The sequence below is a fragment of the Drosophila subobscura genome, chromosome J (assembly GCF_008121235.1).
Source record: "Drosophila subobscura isolate 14011-0131.10 chromosome J, UCBerk_Dsub_1.0, whole genome shotgun sequence".
NCBI classification, from domain to species: Eukaryota; Metazoa; Arthropoda; class Insecta; order Diptera; family Drosophilidae; genus Drosophila; species Drosophila subobscura.
The window spans coordinates 2,863,802-2,883,711 of record NC_048532.1 but is presented as its reverse complement, the minus strand read 5'-3'; the positions used below and the strand labels follow the sequence as shown (position 1 = coordinate 2,883,711).

At 45.9% G+C, this 19,910-nt stretch overlaps 8 protein-coding genes across 9 annotated transcripts; 4 read left to right on the top strand and 4 right to left on the bottom strand.

Annotated features, from left to right (window-relative positions):
- The first annotated feature begins 4,226 nt into the window (after nucleotides 1-4,226).
- On the top strand, nucleotides 4,227-5,024 carry LOC117893802. Its single transcript, XM_034800546.1, has 2 exons — nucleotides 4,227-4,785; nucleotides 4,841-5,024. Exons 1-2 carry the CDS (start codon nucleotides 4,262-4,264, stop codon nucleotides 4,980-4,982), a joined length of 666 nt encoding a protein of 221 aa, XP_034656437.1. The 5' UTR covers nucleotides 4,227-4,261; the 3' UTR covers nucleotides 4,983-5,024.
- A 1,347-nt stretch (nucleotides 5,025-6,371) lies between these two features.
- LOC117893202 lies at nucleotides 6,372-7,085 on the bottom strand. The gene is made up of 2 exons (XM_034799717.1): nucleotides 6,577-7,085; nucleotides 6,372-6,513 (listed from the first exon to the last, which is right to left on the bottom strand). The coding sequence occupies exons 1-2, from the start codon at nucleotides 7,083-7,085 to the stop codon at nucleotides 6,372-6,374; spliced, it is 651 nt and encodes a 216-aa protein (XP_034655608.1).
- Nucleotides 7,086-8,054: 969 nt separating this feature from the next.
- LOC117893911 (folliculin) lies at nucleotides 8,055-9,739 on the top strand. Its single transcript, XM_034800692.1, is given in 4 exon segments — nucleotides 8,055-8,212; nucleotides 8,215-9,277; nucleotides 9,349-9,451; nucleotides 9,516-9,739. Coding segments are annotated over 4 exon segments (1,404 nt in total). The 5' UTR covers nucleotides 8,055-8,095; the 3' UTR covers nucleotides 9,637-9,739.
- On the bottom strand, nucleotides 9,689-10,714 carry LOC117893919 (60S ribosomal protein L18). The gene is made up of 3 exons (XM_034800701.1): nucleotides 10,581-10,714; nucleotides 10,355-10,441; nucleotides 9,689-10,285 (listed from the first exon to the last, which is right to left on the bottom strand). The coding sequence occupies exons 1-3, from the start codon at nucleotides 10,581-10,583 to the stop codon at nucleotides 9,809-9,811; spliced, it is 567 nt and encodes a 188-aa protein (XP_034656592.1). The 5' UTR covers nucleotides 10,584-10,714; the 3' UTR covers nucleotides 9,689-9,808.
- A 703-nt stretch (nucleotides 10,715-11,417) lies between these two features.
- On the top strand, nucleotides 11,418-12,295 carry LOC117893918 (39S ribosomal protein L50, mitochondrial). The gene is made up of 3 exons (XM_034800700.1): nucleotides 11,418-11,562; nucleotides 11,623-11,732; nucleotides 11,793-12,295. The coding sequence occupies exons 1-3, from the start codon at nucleotides 11,533-11,535 to the stop codon at nucleotides 12,226-12,228; spliced, it is 576 nt and encodes a 191-aa protein (XP_034656591.1). The 5' UTR covers nucleotides 11,418-11,532; the 3' UTR covers nucleotides 12,229-12,295.
- Nucleotides 12,247-13,534, bottom strand: LOC117893912. Its single transcript, XM_034800693.1, has 2 exons — nucleotides 13,047-13,534; nucleotides 12,247-12,982 (listed from the first exon to the last, which is right to left on the bottom strand). Exons 1-2 carry the CDS (start codon nucleotides 13,469-13,471, stop codon nucleotides 12,283-12,285), a joined length of 1,125 nt encoding a protein of 374 aa, XP_034656584.1. The 5' UTR covers nucleotides 13,472-13,534; the 3' UTR covers nucleotides 12,247-12,282.
- A 176-nt stretch (nucleotides 13,535-13,710) lies between these two features.
- LOC117893201 (meiotic recombination protein P22) lies at nucleotides 13,711-15,078 on the top strand. Its single transcript, XM_034799715.1, has 2 exons — nucleotides 13,711-14,136; nucleotides 14,415-15,078. The coding sequence occupies exons 1-2, from the start codon at nucleotides 13,719-13,721 to the stop codon at nucleotides 15,005-15,007; spliced, it is 1,011 nt and encodes a 336-aa protein (XP_034655606.1). The 5' UTR covers nucleotides 13,711-13,718; the 3' UTR covers nucleotides 15,008-15,078.
- A 157-nt stretch (nucleotides 15,079-15,235) lies between these two features.
- Nucleotides 15,236-19,081, bottom strand: LOC117893910 (cell division cycle protein 27 homolog). Of its 2 annotated transcripts, XM_034800691.1 has the most exons (4): nucleotides 18,520-19,081; nucleotides 18,330-18,405; nucleotides 17,719-18,224; nucleotides 15,236-17,400 (listed from the first exon to the last, which is right to left on the bottom strand). In XM_034800691.1, the coding sequence occupies exons 1-4, from the start codon at nucleotides 18,541-18,543 to the stop codon at nucleotides 15,529-15,531; spliced, it is 2,478 nt and encodes an 825-aa protein (XP_034656582.1). In that variant the 5' UTR covers nucleotides 18,544-19,081; the 3' UTR covers nucleotides 15,236-15,528. The 2 variants fall into 2 exon arrangements, with proteins under 2 accessions (XP_034656582.1, XP_034656581.1); XM_034800690.1 differs by having other exon boundaries at nucleotides 15,236-18,224.
- Nucleotides 19,082-19,910: the final 829 nt, after the last annotated feature.

Genomic DNA, 19,910 nt, shown 5'->3' with positions numbered 1-19,910 from the left:
TGCCACATGTTGCAATTTATTATGCCAACATAATAAATATTATATAGAGTTAGTGTGAGAAATTGAGGAAGAAGAACCTCGATCCGTGGAGCAGTTTTTTTTCGGTGGTCGGATGAGGTACTAAGTATCTACGAGTCCATTGGGCGGCACAATTTCTTTTCGTCTTTCCTGTTTCCCTGTGACGTTTGAAGAAATGTTTTCGAGGGTGGTCTTTCCCACTTCAGTGATTGTTTTTGCTGCCTCCTTCGCTTTTCCTAATTGTGGCCAAGGCAAATAAAGTTCTGTCTGTGCCAAATTGGCCAAAAGGAGGCAAAGCACGAATGTGGCAGGGCACAAGAAGCAGCAAAACATACTGTGTTTATCCTTATATCTGGGGATGGGAGTCCAAGGATGAATCTAACGACAGGACTCAGGTAAAAAAAAAGAAGATATTTATATGTAAGAACTTACAATTCAGTGCAACATACTGCAGATGAAGTGCAGGTTGCAGTGGCATCAAAAACCTACATACAATACTAATATGGAAATGGAAAGGCATTTAGTACAGAAAACTAGAAAGTTTCCGTTGCAAATTAGCTAATCATTCATGAAGGTTTTTGAAAGTGTTGGAAGCTGCCGAGCTTTTTCGGCAACTATGACTCCACATTTACGACAATTATTCTCCGTTTTAGTTTTGATATATTTTGTTTATTAATTTACCAATTTATACAATTTAAAGGGGCGTGGCCGTGAACTACAATTCGGGTTGTTAAAATGTACAATGATTTAGAGCTCGTTTATAAAAGTTAGCGGGTTCGAGTTGGAATTTTGTAGAACTAATTTGGACTGCTCGGCGATGCGCGGCGATCGACAATATTTTAGACTGGGACCAAGAAAAGGGCAAAGCACTGCAATATAAGCAGTACTGAGGGTGCATACATATGCGTGCGCTTCTATGCACTGTAAGAGGGAGCGATGAGCGCGACAATAGCAAACTAGTATAAGAGATTAAAAAGAGAGTATGAATATAAACAAGGCGAGCTGCTCCGAACATACTCCCCGTTGAAAGACCAGGGCTTTTAACAGGATCCTCAACGGGTAGGACGCACAGCTTGTTGACAGCTCGACGAGTGGTTCCGGATGGTGTCCGAGGACGGCGACTCGCACAGTCCCATCAGCTCCAGCGATGACCTCGTTCACCCTGGCCAAAGGCCACTTCAACGGTGGCAGGTTCTCATTCTTGATGTAGACGACGTCGTTGACTTGAATCGAAGGTTTCGGTTGAGTAGAGTCAAGTACTCCTCACTCCAACGTTTTCAAAAGATCTGCTGTGCACAGGTGATTCGCTGCCAGCAATCCAATCTATTGTAGTTTAGACCCGTTACGTCTGGCCCTGGATACTCCATCAGCGGACGACCCATTAGAAAATTTCCTGGTGTGAGGACGCCAAGATCTTCAGGATTTTCTGAAATAGCGATAAGAGGTCGAAAATTGATTACAGCCTGGATTTGGTAGACCAAGGTCCGCAGCTCATCGAAAGTAAAGAGGGAAGATCCCACGGAGCGATAAATATGAAGTCCTTTCTTCTTGAGTGATGCCAATAGTCCCCCGAATTGGGGATAGAGGAGTGGTATGAAACTCCAATATGTGTCATTGTAGAAGGCACAGCCTAAGTCAATTCCAGTGCACTCGATCCTTTGGCAGGTCAGCCATAATGTGTTCTACTAGACGAGGTCTGGATCTACAGCAGATAACGCATTTCCGCAAGGCTCGAGATACGGTTTTCATGCCGCCGACGTGCAAGAACCGCAGACGAATCGCTCCAAGTAGCGACAGTATACCAGCATGATGATGTTTTCGATGAAAATAATTTATTATGGCGAACGTCAATGGATGATCCCTGGCAAAATGATTGGGTGACGATCATCGAAGCCAAGAGTTGAGCGATGTAGACGGCCATCAACGCGAATGAGACCAAAGTCATGGTGAAGGTGGGCGAGTTGAAGGATTCTTTGCACACGTTTTTAGACGAGAGATGCCGTGATTTCGTACCACTGTTGAACTTCTGAATGCATCCAAAAAAGGGCATCATGACTCCGAATAAGTTAATGTGCTTTAAAGAAAACGAGATGTTGACACTCAGACGATACACGACGAGAGAGTGGGGGCCGAGAGCCCGCCACCAGACGAGTTTTAGTAACGAAATGCTCCTTAAGACATTAAGACATTTCTCATAATAAACGAAGCAGATTTAATGAATTTATTAAATAGTGCCTATGTTGTACCTGAGACAGAAGAAACAATATCTGGAAAATGTAAATATTATTGTGTAGCTCACTGAAAATGGCTATACGACAGCTAATACTGCTAAAAACATGGCATTAGTCTATCGGTGGTGATCAGAGTGGAAAAGAAGCAAGCCAAGGTCGCCCTAAGGCGCTAGCAGACCCAAAAGCCACACTAATAATGTCGCAAATTAGTAACAAGGATTTTCTAAGGCCAAAGGATGCTCTTTTCGCATAATACTATCAATGTTGGTCTAGAATCTAGATGGCCAAGTATGGCCATCGTACCACCATTTAAAACATCCTCACACCATCTTGTTACAAGTCCTTGTTACTAAATTGGTTACGTTTGCATTATGCGTTTAGAAGTTATGGGCGACGAAAGTCAGTTTTTGTGAACATGTACTCATCATTGCTCCCCACTGTAAATTGGAACCCCCATCGCACTTTTACATAGATGTGCATGAGTATGTACAATTTTAGTTTTTAGGATGTTTGGGAGCTCACCAAAACAATACAAATCAAGTGTTATAGAATCAATTTATTCGCAAATGGAAATACAATTATCAAAGAATGAGGAGCTTTGCAGTCGATCTAAAAATATTGAACAGCTATGATATGTATGTACAAATATACACACACACATACTACTTACATATGTACATACATATGTATATCGGTAATTCATATAAATATAATGTGATAAGCATCCGACAAGTGTGAATGAGGGTACGCACGTTTTCTGATCCAAAATCAGTTTGATTGTTGGGCTTTTCATTACAGAGTAGATAACACTATGAATGTGGCCTAGACATTGGCTGTCTACTTTCTCGCCTCGCCACCCACCACCGCTGTGATATGTGCTATTTTGTCTGCACGCGTTTTCTATAAATCATTTAAATTGTCAACACAAATGTATTTCTTATGGGGTATGTACGACTTCCCTACACAGCTGAAACTTCCAGGGACAGGTGGGGGAGGCCAATGTGCTTTTGTCAGGCATGTCAGGCCATGTGTCTTGGTGAAAGAGAGAGCCCAAGTAACGGACTATGTGTGTTCCCGTTACAACGGTCGGGGGCTGACCTCGTCTTTGGCTTTGCGGTTGGTAGCTCTGCTATTTGCCATTTTTCGATTTGTTGCTGCTGTTAGTTAAGCAAATTTATTTCCCTGCTGCCGCATCGCTGTTGCTGCTTCTGTTGCTGTTGCCCCTGCCCCTGCCGTTTGCTGTTTGCTTTTCATTTCCGGTCACGTCGACAAATCACAGAACAACCCAAAAAAGGATATTATCTGCACCAAAACTGTTTGCCTCAGTCTGGGCTTCCTTTATTTGTCTAAATAATTTGCAAAACATTTGGATACCCCGTAATCTTCGAATATTTATAGGGTATAACTTATGTAGTGTCTCATGCAGTTTTTATCCATAGTCTGATGGCCTGACCTTCAATTATTATGTACTCTAATTGGGCGCAGACATCGTCTAATACACCCAACGGAAATTTTTTACAGTACCTGTGTATGTATGTATCTGCATAGTGGGTATCTCATAGTCGAAAGGCCGATCAAAACGTGACTACTTGCTTATTTTGTGGATTTTGTGTGGGTTTTTTGTGTCTGTGAGTTTTGCCCACTTTCTAATGGTTTTATAAGTGGGGCTCTTTCTGTACTTCGGTGGCCCGTAATCTTGATCTTGGCTGCTCGGTTCACTTCATTTGGTCCGGTTCCAAATCGGTCATTGCGGTTCACTCAATTCTCGACTCACGTGTGCAAATAGAAAAGAAGAACCGCCCAGTCATACGCATCAGTCCAATTTATTCGGAACGCCTATCACCAACTAAATGTCAGTCACATTCGTTATGCTAATTGACTACACAAATGTTTGCGACACTGAAATTTCCACTCGTCATTCAACGCTGATGATGGCTCACTTAGAGTGATTCCAGATCTCGGCCTAGTTATGCCCGGAGTGCAGTTAGTCTTGTTAAGCTCTCCCATGTACAATGTGCCGACTGGGTGTGCTTCTTACGGGTCTGTTCTTGATTGCTCGGCCGGCCCTTGGCCTTACCACCACCTACCGTAATGTCACCGAGTTCCTTGGGCACCGCCAGAAACGTTATCTGATCTATCAGAACAGCGGATCGATGAAGTTTAGCATCGGACCATCCCTGCCAATACCCTTGGAGGATCATGTCACGTTTCGCTCCTGTGTACTGTCCTTCACGCTCCAGGGAGGAACCTATTCGCTCCCCACCTCTCCCATCTGGCCCTGGGACAAGTGGGAGGGAACTTTCGCCCGATCCCTGACACAGATGAGGCGAAACATCGAGAGGCTGGCCGCCAGTGGAGACATACGGTATGCAGACGATGCCAGACTGCTGGTCTATACCGCTCTGGAGGATTACATGAGCAGACGGAATGAGGACGTGGTCGTGGGGAGACAATGCCTGCTTCGCTCCATATGCGAAAATGCTCAAATCCACCACCACATTGGGGTGTTCTCTGAAATCTTGAACATTGTCCTGAGGTAAACGCTTAAATTTACTAATTTAGTTGATGCCACTAACCAATTCTTACTTTAGTCCTGGCAAGGCGGATCTGGATAAATCGTACCACGATGCCTATAGCGCCGGCAAGGCAGGCGCCGATTGCCTCGCTCTCTATAGTTCCTGCCCACGCGGCGCCAACTTTCTGGACAATCTACTGATTGTGGAGCATGATTGATTTACTGCTGGCGCTTCTCGTGATCTCTCTCGCAGTGGGTGCAGCCGCAATAAAATGTTCGACTAAATCAAAGGACATTTCTAATGGGTCTCGTCCTCTGTCGGGATGTGCTTGTTGCATAATTTGGGGCGGAAATGCACGTATGCACGTCTGCGGGGCAGGAAACTGTGTTGTCAGAGGATGGCTCAAAGACGAGAATGCGTGGGTGTGGTTGTATGTGTAACCATGCATGCACAATGCAAGTTTATGCGTCATTTCTTAGATGAAATGGACTGATATGGTTGAGAGACTCCTGCAACCATCAAAATATGGTTGTTTGGTTGTTTTATTGAACGACTCTAGAAGCACCAAAAAAAGAGACATGTATTATCGGATAAGCTTCCAGCTTGTGCACTTCACGGTCTCGGCATCGTGATGTTGAGCACCGCATGAACATGGCAGCCATAGACACACAGTTACCTATTCCGATGCACCATCACAAGTTCAAACACCGCAAAGATGAACAGGCGGCCCGGCCCCCACTACCGCCTTCCGCTCTGCTCACAAAGCTAGCTGCACTTTGCATAGTTCCTTCATCCCATGCTCTCTCTCTCCCTTACTCTCCTCCTGCTCTCGTTGGTCGCGATGGTTGTCATAATCGCATTTGAATTAGCTGTGCACACAAAACGCTGATGTGGAGAGAGCGAGAGAGCAGTGGAGCCCCAACAGGGTGATGCACGCAAGGTGTATTCGAGTCTTTTCGAGTCACATTTTATTCTTATCTACATCCTATACCTGGAGTGAGCTCTCTGGAAATTCCTTTCCTTCTATTTATAGAATTTCTATAATTCTATCTATAATTCTATTAATAATAAAAACCGCCCTGTATGGAGGAGCGTCTGCAAGCCTAATGTACCACTTAAGACCCATTTATTGTCTTTCCTACCCGTCGCCGTCGATGTTGCTATCGCTGTTGCGGCATTTTAGCTTGGCTGAATTTTCCATTTAATTGACGCCATTGTTGACAAAATGGCGGTCGTGTGTTGACTTTGGCTGCAGGCTGCAGTTGGAAGCTAAAGTTTGAGCAGCAGCCACCGCCACAAGCCATTAATGTTAAGCGATTTTTCAACGAGTGGAGGAGTAGGGTCAGGTTTTGACTCCATTCCCGAGAAGATACATACTCGCTCATCCGCAAAAGGGAGGTCTGCGTGAAGTAGACGTGGCTCAAATCACTTGGAATTACCGCTAGGAATTTATGGTTGTCTGGTCTCAGTGCTGATGGTGTGTTGAGTCCAGCGGAGCATTTACGAGTTAAGCCCCACTCCTTTAATTTTATGGTATAAATTATCTATCCTTTATTGTAAATATGTTATAATTTTAAGCCGTAACTCTACTGAGCTCGAATTACCTTCAATAATCCACATCCACTGCAAAAGCATCCAAGACACTCTTTCCTCGTGGACACTCTGCGAACTGCTCCAAGCAGTGGCTGCCCGCTAGTCCCGCAGAATGTGCCTCCGTATAGGAAAAATCTAAGAGCGCCTTACCGGGTCTGCAACAGTTGACGAAAAGCATGAAATTGTCTTGAAAAATTTTAACGGCTTGCTTTACTTACGTAAGTAATATGTTTAGGAGCTCAGCCATGATTCCCACATGTCGATGGATCTGGGCATTTTGGCAGATGCCACGCAACAAGCACTGACGACCCAGACCCACCGAGCCACTTTCCTGGTCCATGTACTTCTCTAATACATCGTATACAAACAGCCGGGTATCGTCCTCGTGAGAGGCATCCAACCGTCGGGCCTGCTCCTGCAGCGATCGCGCATAGATCGACTCCCATTTATCCCAGGGATAGAGCGGTTCTGAGGGCAACGTATATCCGCCAAAGTGCAGCGTCCAGAAGTAGAGCAAGCCACGCCAGGTGACCGGGTCCTCCAGTTGAGTGGCCATCACGGGTCCGACTACCAGACGTATGGTTCCGCCGTTCCTGTAGATCATCTGATGGCGTTTCTGTCGGGTTTGGAGGTAGTCCGTAAGATTGTGGGTGCCCGTAGGCACCAGAACGTCGTAGACGGCGCCAGCCAGGGGAAGTAAGCAGCCATAAAGAATCACCCAAATCATTTGCATAATCGTCGTTGTGCATCAGGCGCGAAACTTTTCAAGAATGACTGCCACTTGAGAATGCGATCCAGCGCTGGCCGGCTAACCGATTTCAATACATCTTTACAGTTCCAATTAGCACGGAACACGAATTGGGTTATAAAGACGTCCAAAATATGGGTCTGAGCCACACCCACACCAACACCCACATGCAAGATAATTGATAAGTTACCTATTGTATTTTTTTAAGACTTATTTATGCAAACGTGCTCTTAATTCATGCCTTGAACTACAATAACTTCAAATTTCCCGGAAAATTGGGCGCGTTTTACAGCACAAAGTTTAAATAAGCTTATCTCGCAAAAATACCGATAGTTTTGTGTGCGTCAATAACATTCAACATTCTTGAGAAAAGTTCTTTCACAAATTATTTTTAATATACAAAATACGAGATAAATGGTTCAATTCAATCTCCTCGTGCGTGTATATTTTATTATACATTTTATTACCATTACACCCAAAAATTGATTAGTCGAATAATTATATACTTTTACTGCTGAGTGTAGTAACTAACTCGTTATATTAAATAGAATATCAATTTAAGAATTATGAAACACAAGAAAAGGAAGAAATTATTATTTCCGAAGATTATCGTAAATCAATCCGATCATGGACACCAACCATATAGTATAGTAGATTCGACTTTTGGAGTAGGCGAAACGTCACTATACTATATGGTTAGTGTCATGGACATGAAAGGCTTTACCCATTGTCGACCATTGTTTATTTCTATTTGAGCAAAAGGTAAAGGATAGGATGGATACAAGAAGTTACAAAAATATGTGAGACAAATTTTCCATAATTTAATTTAAGATGCTCACCTGTATATTGGAGGTGTTAAGTTGGTTTTTTTGCACGGTATATTTACGGTATATTTTAAACAAGAGGAGGTATATCAGTATAACTTATCGATAACACAGTCTGTAAACAACAGAAAATTTAATAAGAAATTATATTATTTACAGGCTCCGATGAACGCCGTTATTGCGCTCTGCCACTTCTGCGAGGCTCACGGACCCTGCGCAATTTTCTGCACCCAGACGCTGAGGGACACAAAGATTGAGGATCTGCCGCTCGAGAGCAGAATCAGTCGCAATCGCAGAAGACATGCTCCGCCTGCAATTACTCAATGGGACGTAACAACAGTGGGATATACAGCAAGGACACAGAGAGCGGGGCCACATTTGTGAGCACGCGAGTGGCCGTGCTGACGGAGGTGGCCACCTTGGTGAAACAAGCGGCGGTGCTGAGCCTCAGCAATGGGATAGACTCCAACAAGGATGGAGAGTTTGTGTTCTTTGGCGACTCGACGCGAGGCCACATTCTTAGCCACAAGTTCCGAGTGGGTGATATGCAGGCGCGGGGCTACTTTCAGCTCTACTCGATCATAGTCCTCATGAAGGACAAGTATTTCCTGCTGAACACGAAGCCGTTTCTGGCCGAGCACCTAAAGAAGGTCTCGTCCGAACTGCAGGCGGGTGCAAACAAAACCAAGGAGGCCGAGGAGAGGCGTCAGAGCGAGCGACAGAGACGACTTTCCGGAGTACCGTTTTTGATGCATTCGTCTCGCTCCCTGCTGGAACTCACGGGCGAGGAGAACGTATTTGCCCAGCTGCACTCGCACTTTTCCTGGCTCCTGCTGGCCGGCTCCCGTTTCCTCACCGAGCATGTCACCTTCGGAAATCTCCCTTGGCTGCCGCATCAAAGCAGCGGTCGGCCGCCCGCCCAGCGCCTTACCTACAACAGCTCCACCCTGCCCATGATACAGAAATACGAAGAGAGCATTGACGACCCCGACCAGGAGGAGTTCTTCTCGCTGCGCCACATCAAGAAGGTGGTCCGCAAGGATGAGTTCGCAACAGTGTGCTATTGCGCTCTGACGGGCGTGAAAATCATAGTCCGCGGCGCACCCGAGCGCACGTTCCGCTTCATGGTGTGCTTGAAGAAGCTTCTGCCCGAGCCGATGCACAATCTCATGCGCATCGATGCACAACACCAGCACTCCATCAGCTCCGAGTACAAGATTATATCGGTGTCCAACGACATTGCCGTGCCCATAGCCAGCGCCTCCGTGTTTCGCATTGATTTTCTGGACAAACATGTCAACGGACACGAAGTATCCGTCAAGTGGCCGGGAGAGTTACCCAGAAAACGTAAGCACTGGCACATATTGTCCGTTTGGGCTAGTTGTATGTAAAATGTATGTAAATATATTTTCCCGCAGTTCCCGATCTCATGGTCAAGCTGCTGAAGGCGGTGGAGGAGAAGAACTTCACAGAACTGGTGCTCAACAAACAGACAAAGGTGCTCATCGAGGAGTGGAAAAAGTGAGTTTGAAATGCTTGAAAACCCGAGATCGAATTCCTTAATGCCTTCTTTTCCCTGCTCCAGCAAAGCCACCTGCCTGAATCACGCCAAGTCCACCAGTGTGCAGGTCAAACTGAAGAAGGTGTTAGGAGTCCAACCACAGGACCAGCCTCTGATCAACTATTGGAGCACTCACTTGCACTAGGAGCAGGTCTATTACTTGTATATAGCTTGAGAATATTCTTTTCACTTTTTGGAATAAAAATTCTTTATTGCCGCATCGAGTGCGACGGCTAGTTTCCTCCAAACTGACAAATCAATATCTTAACCAAAAAGTGACGACGGCCGTTGACGGTCCAAGTCCAGGATGTTGTTGCTTACTTCTTGTAACCGCAGCTGGAACGACGACCACGAGCACGCTCGAACTTGCGTCCCTTGGAGCGGACATAGGGCCGCGTGTGCGAGCCGGGAACACCAGGAGCCTTGCCGAAGTGCTTGCAGGCGGTGCGAGCTGTGCGCTTGCCCTGCAGCAGCAAGGTGTTCTTGCCGGTGGGCGACTTCAGGGCCAACTGGTCGAAGGTGAGGACCTCGCCGCCAGCCTTCAGGATGCGCTCCCTAGCCGTCTGGGTAACGTGCAGGGCGCACAGCGTCAGCTTGGGAACCACCAACAGACGGGCATCGTCGGTTACTGTGCCCACAACAACAACAGTGGACTCTGGCTGGTTTGCTGCCTTGAAGAAGCGAGCGATGCGCTGCAGAGATAGTGGTGGCCGATTGATCTTGCTCATAAACAAACGCTTCAGGATGATGCGGTTGAACTTCTTGTTCGTACGGCGCTGGAGGAAGCGGTACAGCTGGGGAATGATAGAAATGTAAATTAGTAACCCGTTACTCATTGAATTTCAGCCAGCAATTCATCTTACCTTGACGAGCAATCGCAGGTAAACATCCTGGGATTTCGGCTCGGTTCTGCGAACCTTGCGATCGTATTTGTGGTTGATATCAATACCCTGAAAAGGAAATATTATTATAAGCAGCTGCGCACTTGTCCATTCAACCCATTTTCCAGTTCACAAGCAATCACTTGCAACCACTCGTGAGATGTTTATAAATTTATTTTCCAGTTTTCGATTATACTGCGTTGCTTACCATTTCGCGACCGGAAAAAGAAAGAAAGAGCAGTGTGGCCGTAGGCACAGTTTGGCAGCGGAATTATCGATAAGATATATTTTTTTTGGTATTTAATCGCTACAGCGAAATTGGATGGTCGCACGACGATGAGTCCGCATTGAGAAGGTACTTCAGTTTTTGTTAAGGGAATATTAGAAAAAAATATATTTTACTGAAAATGTTGAACTCAAAAATGAGTTGTTTGCTGAACGGACACCAAAATAGAATCCGATAAGATATACAGACTGACCCTCACAAATATACCGAAATAGACCTTTCCATTTACAAAATACACCGTAAATATACCGTTCAGCGCAGTACTCTTGCGACAGAAAGTGCCATATACTTCGCTCTGTGCCCAGTATGACCAAATAAGACCAAAGTGCATGCTCTCTGGGTACACTGTTTTGTGTTTGTTTACAAAATGCAAGCCGTTAAAAATTTAAATTTTGTATGAAAGCATGAGGAGTTTGTTATTTCAGAGTAGATATGGAGCTTGGAGGAAAACAATACATAGAAAAAGCACCGCATTATTGGATAATGGCGTTCCGGCGGGACAATGCAATAAACATGTGTTTTATCTCTTTATAAATTGATAAAACGAGTACCGAGTATAAGATTAATAAATTATAATTTCCATATAATCCGTTGACGTCAAAAGATACAAAATTTCTTTGTTTCGCTTAGCGATGGAAGTATTTAATCGGCTAAGTTTTCTGGTATATTTTCAGCTGATCTGAGTTCTCAACTGCAGAATACTTGCTACAAAACATTTTGTCCAACAAAAAACAGGGTTGATTTCTTATCGTTTGTATGCGAAAATCATCCCTGATTATGTGGCAAGAATATTTTGCGAGTCTGAGAACTGGGCCTTATCAGAAAAGAAATACCATCATCTAAGGCCACTAAAAATACCATTGTCGTACGGAAAATGGCTGCATATTTACGTAAAGGCCAAAATGTGAGTACCAATCAATTTATTAATTAATAAATACAGATTTGTTCACATGGTTCCTCTTAGCTTGTGGGGACTCTGCACAAATGTTACGCCACGGGGGCCAGGGTGAAAAAATCGGAGCCCGTCAAAGGCAAGACACTGGCAGCTGTTGGTGAATCAATTGCCGCAAAGGGGTAAATATTTTCAGTATGTTATGCATTCTTTTTATAATTATATTATCCACTTTATCATAGGTTTCTGCGGCCTCACAAGCCCTATGCTCCCCCTAGCAATGTAGCGGAACGTGTGCGCTCTGTGGCCGTTTCGCTGCAGTTGACCAGTGACAACCGAAGGCTGGACAATCTGTCCGAGAAGTTTGCATTTCTATCAGCATGCTTTCAAGAACTGCAGCACGGAGTTCCAAACTCCCAGGCGCATGAACTCATCACCGTTGCCGATGTGATTGCATTTTACCAGACTCCTGTGGATACGACTTCGCCTTTGGATGCTCTCAAGCGCACAGACCTTCCAGAGAATTTGCACATACAGTACGAGTATTTGCGTTTCAATCCGGACACCGATACAAAATTCAATGGAAAGACAGCGTTCCCGAAGAGCTCCACGCTGGTAACGGGTCTAAAGTATCGTGGAAAGTACCAGGGGCATGAAGCCAAGCGGTCTTGGCCTTAGATCTTTTGTTGAGTTTGTTAGTCCGTTTATATTTTATTAATAAACTTTGAGAACTTATAGAAATTCGGCTACAGCGTCTAATAAAGTGTCGCTCTTGAAAATAGTCTCCATTGCTGCCATTACACGCTCGTCCCGCAGAAGCTCCATGAGCCGTTTGTCCTCCTTAACGGCCTCCAGGTTGGGATACATTAGCTCAACGTCCGTTTCGGTCACCGCAGGTCTGTTCATAATACTAAGAATTTTCTTCTGCGCCTCAATATCTGGATCGGGCTCCTGAAGCTTGACAGCGGCGTTGACCTCGCCCACCTCCCTCTTCAGCTGTTCCTGGCGCTCGACTTCGACATATTTGATTATGCATTCGTATTGCAAGGCCGTCAGCGGCCGATTGTCTGCAAGCATGTCGATCAGTTGCTGCATCTGGTCAGGATGTCGTCTTTGGTGGTGGGGCCTCGCAGCTGGAATAGATGTCGTGTTTACTGCATCACGCTGAGCCTTCAGCCTAAAGTCTGTGGCGATTAGGGTGACGGCATCCTCGAGCGGCATGTTGCGATGCTCCGCAGGGACTCCATACAATATGTTAACTGTTATGCTATTGAGAGATTCGTGCTGGGGCGTTACTAGCACAGCGTAAAGGCAGCCACGAGAGGAAATGTTGGCCAACACCTTGCCCAACATGACTTCCGCATTGGGAAACAGAACATCCACTCGCATACCCATACTCCTCAGCCGGTGCTCAATGTATTCCGCATATTTTCTGTATAAATAATAAAATTTAATTATTTGTTGCTTAACTCTTGCCGAAGTTAACTAAAACTTACGTATTATCCCGATTTACCACTATGATCTCGCAATCATTTATGACTGGCTCTCCGGCTGCTGCAGCCGCTGCGGACATCACAATGCCTCCTTGAACTGTCACAGGAACATGGGGCATCTGGGTGTTTTTTGGATTTCCGTTTGCATTCACCCCCTTTGGGCCTCTGTTGTTCGCGTTGCGTACTCTTAATATTTTTGTCTTGAATGTGGACTTGTTCAGGGCTGTCGCACATTTGTTGGCCACCTCCTCTGACTCCAACTGCACGAATCCAAAATTTTTCTGTACCACCGATCCCAGGACTTGGCCGTAGGGAATGCATATGCTGGCCAGCTCCTCTCGCGTGCATACCGGCAGATTTCCGACAAATATACGATTTTTCACTAAAGCTGGATCTGTTATTATATTATAGTTATCGGCTTCATTCATTTTTATTCTATTTCGATACACAAAAAAACCAAACCTAATCAAAATTATTTAGGACCAGCCAATGTGACCGCGGGCTTGTCGATTAAATATACCCGTTGACACTCATAAATATACCGAAATATCGAGGATTCGATATAGCGATATAGCGTGTCATGACAAACAATGGGCTAACGTTTTTTTCCGTTTATCGAAAATAACGGAAGTTGTAGGATATATTTTAATTGTTGTTAAAAGTAATTTTTTAAGAATGGATCATCTTTCCCCATCGCCTGGTCGGAGTGTAGCAGCTTACGCATCGCAGGTTGTATCTGAATCACAAGTAGAACTGCGCAGATCGCAACGATTGCTGGAAAAGGAAAGTCGCTTGAAAACAAAAGCAGAATCCCTAACAAAATCTGGGTCCCCGCAACTGTTCGAAGAAACAGATGAGGAATGGAGTCAGCCGCTACTTTGTCAGCAGAAGCCTCTGCCTCAAATTGTGCACCAGGAACAAGTGGCAGCCAAAAGACGATTGAGTTCCTCGTTTGTAGAGGAGGCTGTTTCCGCAAAGCGTCGGAAGGGCCGACCTGCGGCACAAGTAAAAACCAAAAATGCTTACAATAGCATTAGATTCAGCAATGAACAACAGAGGAACCAATCAGATGTGGTTAAATCAACTTCATGGAGTGAGCCGTGCCCTGCCACTTTAAATCAAAACTCACTCCAGCTGTTTGGAGAAACAGCTGCAGAGTGTAGTCAGCACCATTACACTCAAGTTGTGCACTTGAAACAACCAATTCGACCTTTGCTTTCTTCCAGTGAGAACATCCCTTCAAGACAGTTAAAGGTCCAGACTGCAGCTCATGCCAAAACAAAACAATCTACGGAATTTTTCGAACAGAATCGGCCTAGAGCTGCATCACCTATTAAAGATAAAGGTTTGTCAAATTGTAAACTGCATAAAACTCGTCCACTATTCCACAAAAAGTTCTTCCTTTAAGGCAGTCTAACGGGGGATCCTTAACCCAAGGCAAACCTAAGCAATTATCCTCTTTTAGACGTCACGAGACGGCGCATCAAAAGCAGTCTCCATCGAAGCTGCCGCCTAAGTATCCAGCACATTTTTTACACCAGCTGCCACCACTGGGAGCGGGAGGCGGAGACAGGAGCTACATGCACATGCGTCCCAAAGCGGCTCCAGCCGTCCAACTGCGTGAAATGTGCCCCACACCAGAGTTCACTCCCGTGGCAGGGCCGCAGAAAGCAACCTTTGTCGACCGTTCGCTCTCGCCACCCAATCCGTGCTCGGAGAGCTCTGACACGCTCTCCCTGAGCGACTCCATTGGCGAGATATTTGGAACCAAGAACATCAGCTGCATTCTGAACATTGAGTGCCCGCGCCAGTATATCCTCCTCGAGGATCACCTGCCGGCCATGGCAATGATGCTGAATGTCGAGTTGGTGCGCCTTCGGGCAGTCCTTGACCTGACACAGCGCCTCACCCACGAGCAGATACTGAATTGGCCACTGAAACTGGAGAAGCCTACCAAGGATTGATTTTTACTTTATTTTCAAATGTTCAGTTTTTCAATAATTCGGTATATTCTCTGCTTTTGTGGAGGCGCAGGAGTGGGGACGACAGGACAGGAAAGGTCCAAGTCAGCAATGAAAATAGCGCCCTCGGGCCACAAAGAAGTATCGGGAAGCTTTTGTAGCAATTTCTTTCTGTATTCTTTTAGTTGGTATTTAATATGTATTGTTTTTCTGATTGTTTTTCTTTTTTTGTTTTTTATGTTATGTTATTTTTGCCTTAGACTTTCAGAGTGCACAATTTTGTTTAAACCTTTTACGTTTGTTTTGTTTTGTTTTGTTTGTTGTATATTTTAAGTAACTAATTCTAAACGATATCTAGACTTTATTTTACTTCAATAATTGGTTTTCCTTCCCATTCTTCTACTTTTACGACAATCGACAGCAGCAATCGTGGCTTTACTTTGTTTTTTTTTTCAACGTAAATGTATGTACAACCGCATCAGCATCGCAACATGGCAGCATCGCATCAGGAGTCACAGACCCATTTAATAGTCACTGTCGTAGCTGACATCCTGCTGAGCCTGCGTGGAGTCATCGGATCGCTCGGATGTGGGCTCGAGATCGACATCGAGGGCAGTCGTGTTGGCCGTACAGCAGCTGGGGTGGGCCATCGAGTCGAAGGCATCTTTGATTTGATTGTTGGCCCCCTTGGGATCGAGATCTGTGGCCCAGCTGAAGTGCATTAGGGCCAGGTCCATGTTGCCCAGAGTCTTGTGTATTTTTCCAATGAGATAGAACACCACAGATTCCTTTGGCACAATCTCCTTGAGCTCCTCCAGCTCGCGCAAAGCCTCCTGGTACTTGCCCAGCGAGTGGTATATCGAGCCCCGATGGAATCGCGCCAGCGGATTCTTCGGATCAAGCGTGGCAGCCGTGTTGAGGGTCTGGAGCGACAGGTCCTTCTTCTTCATGTAGAACTGAATCGTCCCGATATGCACCAGGATCACAGAGTTCTGGGGATTGATCTTCAAGGCCTTCATGTAATGGATCTCGGCCAGTTCGTACTTCTCCTGCTTGGAGTAGATGGTGCCAATGCCGAACCATGCATTGTAGTGCCTGGGATCCCGAACGACGGCCGCTCGGAAGTAGTCCATGGCCTTGTCGAACTCCTCGGTGAGCACCAGCTCGTGGCCTAGCAGGGTGTAGCTGTATACGAAGTCGGGATCCACCTGGACGGCGCGCTTGAAGAACTTAATGGCCGTCTCGTGCTCCTTGTGCAGGGAGAAACAGTTGCCAGACACACACCAGGTCACTGGACTGTTCTTGTTCTGGCTGATCAGGTCCTGGGCCAGCGAGGAAAGCTCTACCTCCTTCTGCAAATGCCATAGGGATGTCGAGTAGATCTCCATGTAGTCCAGGCGACATGGCTCCGCCTTGTGTATGCCCTCGAAGAGCACTACCGCCGCTTCGTAGTCCCTCATCTCGTATCTGCACACGCCAATCAGGGACTGCACCCAACTGGAATTCAAATGATGCTTTGGTATCGTCTCTAGCTGCTTAATGGCAGCCTTGCACTGAAATGTCGAGAGCAGCTTGTAGGCCTCGGCCAGATCGCGCAGCAGCGACATGAGACCGTCAGCCGACTGCTTCTTCAGACTCAGAAGCTGATGGGCCATGGTCTGGGCATTGTTTAGGCTGTTGTTGAGCAGCACCTTGGCCTCCTCGGCGGCACTGCGGTTATTGTTATTGTTTCCCGCCGACGTAATGGTCTCGACCTTCTCTTTGCGCGCCTGTTTCTCGCTCAGCTTGTCCGACAAGTGGCTGGCCTTCTCCTCAATCAGCTCGTTGTTCAGGCAGATTTTCGTCATGCGGGACTTGGTTTTCCTGGGCGGCGACCGTGGCTGCACAAACTTATTGTTGCCTATGTTCGGCGACTTGTTGTTCTCCTTCACAGAGTAGGCGGAGTTGCTGAACAGGCGAGAGCTGCGACGCACAGCGGCGTTGGGATTGGGCGGTACATTAAGATTATTGCCATTTCCCACATTATTGTTGGGCGTTCGCGGCGTTATATTGCCTGTTTGGGTGAAGACGGCGGGCTTGTTGCTGTTACTGCTGCTGTCCTTGCGGCTTATCAGTCCCCCCACATGCGTCTTTAGCTTCTTGCCCATCATCTTGGGCTCCTGGTTAACCTCGACCAGCATTTGGGGCACGGGGGAATATGTGATATTCATGACAGGAGTAATGGTTCCGTTGCCGCTGCCGCTGCCACCGCCTCCGATGAAGGAACCATCGCTTCCAGTGCAGGGACTTGTCAAGGGCCATACGCCGAAGCTGGGAGTGGTGGGCGAGATTGTGGATAGGTATTTGAATTGTTTACGAAACGGAGTCCCACTGCTGACATCGTACAATTGACTCTGCTGCTGCTGTTGACCCGTCTCTTGGGGACAGCCCATGGGCGTATCTTCCAACATCGCCAGCATGCTGGAGTTCTGGGTCGCACCTCCGCCTCCACCACGTAGAATGATCATGGAGCTGTTGAGATTGTTGTTGATGTTGTTATTGTTTATGGGCGTCATCAGGTTGCTGCTGTTGTTTATCCCAAGCTGATGCTGGTTCTGATTCTGTGGCTGTTGCTGTGACTGCTGTTGCTGATGATGATCCACCGGTGTGGTCCAAACGTAATTGGAGCTATTGCTTATGTTTGTGAGTAGATTCTCCAGAGCCGTTTGCTGTACCTGCTGATGCTGCTGCTGTTGCTGCTCGTTGCCAAATAGCACCATGGAAGTGGCATTGGCACTGCTGCCTTGGCAGGTGTTGAACACATCCGTGCTCTGGATTTGGAATATTGACGCTGTGTCGATGTCCTGACCCAGCAGGCACAGATCCGCGAAGGCGTGCCACATGAAGGGGTTCAGCTTCAGGGCCCGCCTCAGGGCAGTTACGGCAAGCTTGTTGCGCTCGGTCTTTATGCAAATTTGGGCTATTAGCTGGTAGGCAAAGCAGGCCAGTTCGCCAAAGTCACGCTGCAGCTCTTCAAAGTTTTTCGCGTCCGCAAAGCCAGTGGTTATCAGAGCGCTCTCGGCCTCGGCAAACTTCTTCAGCTCATAGGCGCACTTGGCCTGCAGGAAGCGGCACTGGGCCGATCGGCGTCCCTTCTCCTTGAGCAGCCAATAGGCTTGGTGCACGAGATTAGAGCGAAAGTAGCTGGTGGCCAGTAGAAATATCGTCTCGTCGCATTCCACTGCAAGCAAAATAGAGCGAATAAAGCATTAGACACACACCCACACAAAGAGCCTTGACACACACGCCAAGGCCGCCAGCGCCAGCAAGCTGCAGCAGTACAAACCTTCCGAGCACAGGCGCTCCGCCAAAAAGACAGCATCTTTGTGGTCGTAGTAGTTCATGCAATGCCATATGGCTGCCTGCATGATTGATGAAAAGGGGCAGGTAAAGAGAGGGAGAGAGAGATAGAGCGAGAGTTTAAAATCAATGTTTTTCTGCCTTTCTTTTCTGCTTGTTTTTTGCTATTGATTTACCTGAACAGGCTCCTGAATCATCATGTTTGGTTTTGTTTGGGGAAAAGTTATTTGGATTAGGGAACGGGTCGCGTCAATTCTAGTAATCCGGTTTCTTCTGCGGCTCTAATCTTGTTCTATAACAATTCAGTTCAGACGTGCAGTGTATAAATCCAAACAACTATCATGTCGCCATGATGCACACGCGTTGCAAATTTTCCAACAATATAAGGGACAAGAAAATGTGTTGTGTGTAACTTGAGTGCTGGGTGCCACAGTGGTGGCTCCCTGACCACTTTAATATATTGCAATTGGTTTGAGTTTTGAGTCGTCTCTGCTGCTTCTTCGCTTCTTCCAATATACTCGGGCACACACACAGCACACTCCGGATTGACTGGGGTCAATTTTCGACAATCTTTTCAAGGCCTTTGCGTTGGGTATATACACGCACGAGTTAAATTAGCTATATGCACCAACATTAAACTACACTTTGGCCACATCTTAGTTAGATAAAACACGCTGCACCTCCATTTTTAAAGCAAAAAAAAACGTCAGCGTCAAGTAAAACTGGCGACCAGTGTGACCGCGGAATTATCGATCAAATATACCGACAGAACCTCGGAAATATATCGAAATATACCCTTTCATTTTCAAAATATACTGTAAATATACCGTAGATCTTAAATAATTTTCCTCGACTTTGATCTTCTGTTTAATATTACCAGCTGGTTAAGACTCTCAGCTTTAAAAAGGTAATTTTACTCAAATCATCATTCAATTCTCCACAAGACTGGCTGATTTTCAGGCCTGACTGCGCGTAACAGGCTTTGGCTTGGTGTCGCATGGGCCACTTGATGTGCAGTCATTGCATATCAACGTCCAGACAATTGGATTGATTGCAAAATAAGGATAAAACTATAAAGGTCAACCAAAAAAATATAGCATTAAATGTTACGTAGGTTTGAATGGAATGTTGCGTTATATGACAATTTGCTGCTGGCCAACCCATAGTATGGTATGCTCCACAAGACTGGCTGATTTTCAGGCCTGACTGCGCGTAACAGGCTTTGGCTTGGTGTCGCATGGGCCACTTGATGTGCAGTCATTGCATATCAACGTCCAGACAATTGGATTGATTGCAAAATAAGGATAAAACTATAAAGGTCAACCAAAAAAATATAGCATTAAATGTTACGTAGGTTTGAATGGAATGTTGCGTTATATGACAATTTGCTGCTGGTATAGTATGGGCACTTGTGTAACATATTTGTTATAATAAATATTAAATTTCAATTTTACCAGCTGCTTTTGAACATTAGCAATGACTTTGTCTTAACACCAACACAGATTGAATTGTTTTTGCATTGATTTTAAGTAGAGATTAGAGATGGAATAAGGACTAAGATGTTCAA

Bases quoted from the DNA above. Each gene is read 5' to 3' on its own strand.
- LOC117893802 (XM_034800546.1), top strand. From the start codon at position 4,262: ATGTGCCGACTGGGTGTGCTTCTTACGGGTCTGTTCTTGATTGCTCGG. The intron at 4,786-4,840 runs GTAAACGCTTAA...TTCTTACTTTAG, and splicing joins ATCTTGAACATTGTCCTGAG to TCCTGGCAAGGCGGATCTGG.
- LOC117893202 (XM_034799717.1), bottom strand. From the start codon at position 7,085: ATGATTTGGGTGATTCTTTATGGCTGCTTACTTCCCCTGGCTGGCGCC. The intron at 6,514-6,576 runs GTAAGTAAAGCA...CAACTGTTGCAG, and splicing joins CTCCTAAACATATTACTTAC to ACCCGGTAAGGCGCTCTTAG.
- LOC117893919 (XM_034800701.1), bottom strand. The intron at 10,286-10,354 runs GTAAGATGAATT...ATCATTCCCCAG, and splicing joins ACCTGCGATTGCTCGTCAAG to CTGTACCGCTTCCTCCAGCG.
- LOC117893918 (XM_034800700.1), top strand. From the start codon at position 11,533: ATGGCTGCATATTTACGTAAAGGCCAAAAT. The intron at 11,563-11,622 runs GTGAGTACCAAT...GGTTCCTCTTAG, and splicing joins ATTTACGTAAAGGCCAAAAT to CTTGTGGGGACTCTGCACAA. The intron at 11,733-11,792 runs GTAAATATTTTC...ACTTTATCATAG, and splicing joins GAATCAATTGCCGCAAAGGG to GTTTCTGCGGCCTCACAAGC.
- LOC117893912 (XM_034800693.1), bottom strand. From the start codon at position 13,471: ATGAATGAAGCCGATAACTATAATATAATAACAGATCCAGCTTTAGTG. The intron at 12,983-13,046 runs GTAAGTTTTAGT...TTATTTATACAG, and splicing joins GTGGTAAATCGGGATAATAC to AAAATATGCGGAATACATTG.
- LOC117893201 (XM_034799715.1), top strand. From the start codon at position 13,719: ATGGATCATCTTTCCCCATCGCCTGGTCGGAGTGTAGCAGCTTACGCA. The intron at 14,137-14,414 runs GTGAGCCGTGCC...AAACTGCATAAA, and splicing joins GGTTAAATCAACTTCATGGA to ACTCGTCCACTATTCCACAA.
- LOC117893910 (XM_034800690.1), bottom strand. From the start codon at position 18,543: ATGATGATTCAGGAGCCTGTTCAG. The intron at 18,406-18,519 runs GTAAATCAATAG...TCAATCATGCAG, and splicing joins TGATTCAGGAGCCTGTTCAG to GCAGCCATATGGCATTGCAT. The intron at 18,225-18,329 runs GTTTGTACTGCT...TTTTGCTTGCAG, and splicing joins GGAGCGCCTGTGCTCGGAAG to TGGAATGCGACGAGACGATA.